Source organism: Electrona antarctica, assembly GCF_951216825.1.
Source record: "Electrona antarctica genome assembly, chromosome: 12".
In the NCBI taxonomy this organism is placed as follows: domain Eukaryota; kingdom Metazoa; phylum Chordata; class Actinopteri; order Myctophiformes; family Myctophidae; genus Electrona; species Electrona antarctica.
The window spans coordinates 27,222,961-27,229,144 of record NC_136793.1 but is presented as its reverse complement, the minus strand read 5'-3'; the positions used below and the strand labels follow the sequence as shown (position 1 = coordinate 27,229,144).

General features: G+C 46.9%; 1 protein-coding gene across 1 annotated transcript; it reads right to left on the bottom strand.

The window, feature by feature from the left end:
• Positions 1–1,984: 1,984 nt before the first annotated feature.
• On the bottom strand, positions 1,985–5,760 carry prf1.5 (perforin 1.5). The gene is made up of 5 exons (XM_079516163.1): positions 5,402–5,760; positions 4,534–4,813; positions 4,099–4,379; positions 3,577–3,718; positions 1,985–3,399 (listed from the first exon to the last, which is right to left on the bottom strand). Exons 2-5 carry the CDS (start codon positions 4,807–4,809, stop codon positions 2,515–2,517), a joined length of 1,584 nt encoding a protein of 527 aa, XP_079372289.1. The 5' UTR covers positions 4,810–4,813; positions 5,402–5,760; the 3' UTR covers positions 1,985–2,514.
• Between the last annotated feature and the right edge of the window lie 424 nt (positions 5,761–6,184).

Genomic DNA, 6,184 nt, shown 5'->3' with positions numbered 1-6,184 from the left:
ACTGATGTGCGTGTGTGTGGGAGTGTGTGTGTGTGTGTGTGTGTGCGCGCAATTATAAGGCATTTATTGCAAAAGACAATGCTGCAATCAAAACCAACTCAGTCTTTGGTCCAGTCATCCACATCATGACCATTTCTCTCACTTGCAGGAGTATCAGTTTCTTTTATGGAGGGTGACTTCTATAGAATAAGATATTGTATGGGGTATATGGTGTGTGTAATCATAAAAAGATAACATGGCACTTAGAAATGTATTTCATAGAACTCATTACATAAGTACTTTTTCTAATCCGCTTGGTGCCCTAAAATTGAGTGGAATGATGTGAAGATGCAAATGGGAGACAGTAACTCCAAACATGGACAGGTTGATTTAGGAGTCTGATGTAGAATAGTGTTCTGAATTCACTGTTGAATGGATGGACATTTGTTGAGCACATTCTTGGACAGTTCTTAATCCAGTCATACTTGGAACAGTTTATTGTGATTTGTCTTATCTGCCATGCCCGCTGGTCTCCAGTAAATGACGGAATGATTATCTTCTGTTCTATTCTAAATAGTATAGACCTTTTCACAAAGAATATACTTGAATATAATACATTCTAAATGGGTCGTTTCCTGTTGCAGTGTTTGTGAATATCAGTAGCTGACAGTTCATGAACTTTATCTGTTCCCTAGCAATATAAACATGTACATAACTAGAATTTCGCGGGCCTTCGGCCCGCTCATCCCAGAGTTGCGTTGCCCCGCGTTGCGATACAGAAGTCCACAGATACAGAAGTCCACAGTGACACGCGTTTTATGCAGCTGTTTTGTGTTGCAGCGCGTGCACGCGCGCGCGTGTAGTGTTGTTGTTCTTATCCATAACAATAAATGGATCAAATATGCTCTATATTAGTTATGTATAGATTTAAAGCAGTGGCTGTCAAAGGTGTGTTCCAGGGACCCTCATGGTTCCTTGAGGGGGTTCCAAATGGACCCATTATAGGTCTGTAACTCTGAGAGTGTAGAAATGGAACCAAGTGGACCCTACAGGTCTGTAACTCTGAGAGTGTACAAATGGAACCAAATGGACTGTTTTATAACGTTTAACTGTGATACTGTACAAATGGAATCAAATGGGACTGTTATGGGTCCATTTGGTTTTACTCTCAGAGTTATGGGGGTCCTTGAAATTAAAAAGGTTGAGAACCTGTATGCAATGGCTTATGTCTTGTAAAAAGAGAGAGCAGCCTATTCTCCAAACCATCATATGTTATGCTTTGCTAGGTTGTACAAATTAATATAGGGTCAATATAATGTGCAGGACTCACGTGTGTGCTCTCTGTCTCTCTCGCTCTCTTCTCTCTCCTCCGTCTCGGTGGTGTGTGGGGGGGGGGGGGGGGGGGGGATTAGTTGCGCTGCCTGCGACAGTGCTATACTTCTCCAGCAGCGGTGCAGAACCGAGAGAGTGACACATTCGTGTGGATGTAAACTGCGCAAGTTGTAGCTTGAAAGTTCGGATTGTGTAGTCGCAATGTTACAACTCGCACGGTGATGTTGTAAGGCGCAAATGCGAGTACCTAGTCGCACTGTCGAGCCCTGTGTAGTGTAGTGGCATTTGCGCTGCATCGCGAGGCGAGCCAAATTCCCCCCCGCGCACGCACGCACGCACACAGACACACACACACACACTGTACGTAGCTGTGTGTTGTTGCAGCGCGCGCGTGTGCGTGTAGTGTTGTTGTTGTTGTTGTACCACGCCAGGTTTGCACAGTGCGCTCAGTGCGATATTTCCGAACGTGGGCGTTGTGTGTGTGTGTGGGTGGGTGTGTGTGTGTGTGGCTGGCTGTGTTTTGTTGCGTGGGGATCGCCATGTGAGGGGGCTAGCCAATAAGGGCCCTGTGTTGCATGTGGAGAATGGTGTAGGTTAGTGTGTGTGGTGTAGCCGAACGGGGTGTTGAGAACATGAGGGGGATGTAGCACAGCAATCGGTGACCCCTACATTAAGCTGTGTTGCTCCCAAGATGCAGTGCAAATGCGTGTTGTAGCAACCGTAGCCAATGGGAAAACAGGATGCAGTGTTGCCAGGTCCGCGAATTGTAAGCGAGTTGTAAGTAGCGTGTTGAATGGCATTTTTTCTGGGCTAGTTTTCATAGACCTGGCAACAAATTAGGCGGGGGTGTCGGTGCTTGTGGCGTGTTTGTGTTTGTTATTGATATTGATGTTGTTTGTGAGTGTGGACGGGAGGCGGCTGTAGTGGCAGTGCAATGACAGTTTTTACGCGGGTGTTGTTGATTGTGGGCGTGCGGCGCGACATGAGGAGATAGCCGTGGATCGACGCGGAGGGTAAGGCTGTGTCGTGTTAGTGTGTTGTTGCAGTGTGTGTTGCAGCGTGTTGCAGCGTGTCAGTGACGTAGTAGCTGGTGCCTTTTGTTCCTGTGCGTGCTTTTGGGGACATGTTTTCAATTGTAATATAGGATATATAAGTATAAGTACTACACACTGATAATACTGTCGTGTATTCTAATCCTGTAATCTATTCAGCTTTTGGGGAGTACCGTCCGCACTTGAAGCCTGTTAGGTGTGGGTCACATGTGACTGTATAAGTAAAATAGAGAACTCCTTTCTTTAGTTGGCAGCTTAGTGAATATGTTCCCTGCTCAGGAAAGATTACACACATCCCTGCCATGTCGTTGTAAAGCACATCCCTATCCCAGACCTCAAACCTTAGCTGCTGACCAATCTCGACCGAGCCAAAGTTGTACGTTGCATTCCATACAGGATCATTATCGTCCATCACCGTCTCCGTCTCCTCATACATGCCGTCGTAAAAGATCTTCACGTAGGCGTCGGTTTTAGTGAACGTGTCGGCCCTCAAACCTGCAGCGCGCTGGATCTCCATTTGGAGTAAACCTCTGCCAGACCGTAGGGGGCAGCAGTTGTGGTCCAGGTTCGCAGTCGGGGAGCAGCTCTTGTCCGCATGGTCCACTGGAAGCTGGTTCTCCTTAATGTACTCTGTGATGAAGCTCCTCAGGTTGTTGCTAACCTCTGGGTCCTCCACCAGGTTATGGAGAGGGAAGATGGCATAAGACACCACATCAGGATTATCCTGGAGGCTCTTCATCCAGCTGTGGTATGCTTCAGACGGGTCTTGATTATAGAGGATGTCGGGGAAGTACCTCTCTCCTCCGATCACCTCGATCTTATGGGTCATGAAGCCGTGGTAGAAGCCCATGCTCATGTTGGCCTTCAGAATGTTATCACAGTTTTGAGAAAAGGAGGCATTGGCAGGGAGAAATCCCAGGGACATCCGGAGCTCAACGTTTAGGCATGATCTGATTTTAGACTCAGAGAGGCCCTTCAGTGTGGCCAGGCAAGTCCTGAAGGCAGTGACCCACTTCACCTTGCCACCAAGCTGCACCTGGGATACATGCAAACAGCGTCAGTTGGCATATATACATTACACTGTATGTTTAGCCGTTTGTACATCATTGATGTTAGTTGAGCAAATCGTTTGTGGTCTGATTACTGCTGCAGCCACAGGCATGCCTGAACTGCCTTTGAACAATACGCTTGTATTGACCCAAAGCCCACTGACCTGGTGTATGTAGTGCGTTCCATAGGTGTCTATTAGCCGTCTATACTGAGCTCTGTGCTGGTTTGTAGCAATACTCTGTGGGAGTCTTTTCAGATGCTTGGCGAACTCTGCACTGAGCTGTGGGTGGTCAGCCAGCCTGTAGCTGAGAAAGCAAGACCCATGGAGTTATACTCAAACACAGTGGAAATATCTGCATGTTTTTGTGTTCTTCATAGAGGCTTCTGAGACAAAGACAATAAATATGGTCACTGTAAGAGCACTGTTATAAAACAAATCCAATATTTTGTGTATTTGCATCTTGATCAAGTTTGTGAACCTGTCCCACATTTGCAGTGTTTTCTTTCAAGTTATTAATACTCTAATTTAAATATCTTCAGATAAAGAAATAAAGTTTAAAAAGCTTTACTAATCAATAATCATACCAAGTTTATCTACCTCGGCTCATCTTAAGCATATCATAGCCTACGCCCAACATTGACTTTCAATGACAAACTCCTGTTAACTTGTTCTAACTCCGTTTACCTGTAGTAGGTACAGCTGATATCGTGGATGGCAAATGTGGCTTTGTCTACATTGTGCTGTGAGCGAGCGAACATGGCCATGTCTGAGCGACTGCCTCCCAGCACTGCCTTGCCCAGCTTGTTCTGCTCGTCCAAGTGGAGTCCCATGCCCCAGTTGTTACTGACCAGGGAGTTGGAGGTACGCAGCAGGGAGCTCACAGAGTGGTGAAGAGCGCTGGAGAGCTGCTTGCTGCAGCGGCTGAAGGGACGCCAGTCTACCACTGTTGCCGGGAGCCTCTGAATCTGAGGAGAAAGAGGTAAGGAGGTTGGGGAAGATGAACAAAAGAATGTTGGGAGGCAGACGGATGTCATAGAACAAATGGAGGATGGCCGAGAAACGGGGAATGCCAGCACACACTGACATGCCTAATGTTTTAGCAGGTGAGATGTGTCTTACCTGTCCTTCGTGGAAACGGTTGGGACAGAGAGTGCAGGTATTGTTGTCACTCAGGTGGGTTTTGACATTGATGACGTACGCTCCCGTCCGCCGCATCCGCACCACATCAAAGCCCTCCCCCGCCAGGTTGTGGCCCGGAACAAAAGGTGCTTTCTCGCACTCGGACGCCGAGCCGAGCCGACAGCCATCGGCACCACAGAACCCCAACATGGCGGACAGGGCCAACATAAATACTAAGCAGTTGCAGTTTCCCATTGGTATTCGTGGAACTGCCATGTCACTGAAATGCAAAAAACTCAACTTAAATTAATCTGTTACCTGGCAGCAGTGGCCGAACGGATAGCAGAGCGGTCTTGATACCGGAAGGTCGCCAGTTCGAATCAGCGGTCCGACACGTTAAAATTACCACCGCTGAAGTGCCCTTGAACAAGGCATTGAACCACTACGATGAAATGTGTTCTATGAGCAGGGCCTGGCTGGAAACAAGTTCTTGAGCTTAGCCCAGATACCCTGGGTAAATATAGTAATCATTTCATTTCAACATCTCTGTACCTACAGTATTCTACTGTACTGTACCACCATGTAATCTTTGTAAGAGTAAAGCATGATACTGTCATCTGTCATACTGTTCTCTGGTTAGAAGATACTACCTTTGCCTTTTAGATCAAAACGTATATCCATATCTCAACTTCATAGGTCACTGTGGGAAGCAAACAGGCTTAAACTGGTATGTGTGGTGTCTACTTAACAATAAATCAGGGCACGTTTCTAATCCCCTCTTCTGGAAGCATGCATACCCACCCACAGCTGTTGTGACAACATAAGCATGCACAACAGAAATTTGTACTGAATGGCAGTCTTTTCTTACCTTGATGTGTTGTTTGTCTCTTCTTTTCTCCTTCGACTCCCTCAAGTTCAAGATCACTGAGAAGGAAAACGACGAACTGTTTTTGTCCTCCAACAGAAGTCTCTCTGGATTTTGTGACAGCTGATGAATGAATGTTGTGCCTCTCCCTTTTTAACAGACTCTCTCTAGAATATCAGGTTATAAATGGAGCGCTGAATGTTTAACTCCAAACTGCCTGCAGTCTAGCTTAATCTGGGAAATGGACGACAGAGTTTGTGCAGGAGGCTGCACACTGTTCTATTATATGTCCTCCTCCTTATAGAGACCAAGGGAGTTACCCTGCTTCAGGGATTTCTCTTTCTCATCCCCTCTCTGCATTGCCTCAGTATGTCTCCCTCTTTCTCTCTCCGCGCCCCACCAGCCCTCCCTTAGGTCAGACTGACTGATTTCCTCGGCATGAGTGGTTTTGTTTTGCTTTTCAAGAGCTGGCTTTATGAATCCCCTCACAGATGTTTGTTCATGTGAGCGTAGGGGGAGGGGAAGCTTGTCTAGTCACAAGAGACAGATTGACAGCATGCCCGTAATTTACAGGATGTGTGTGTGTGTGTGTGTGTGTGTGTGTGTGTGTGTGTGTGTGTGTGTGTGTGTGTGTGTGTGTGTGTGTGTGTGTGTGTGTGTGTGTGTGTGTGTGTGTGTGTGTGTGTGTGTGTGTGTGTGTGTGTGTGTGTGTGTGTGTGTGTGTGTGTGCGCGCGCACACACTCATGGACAGACATGTGAATACTGTATATCCATTCATCTTCCTC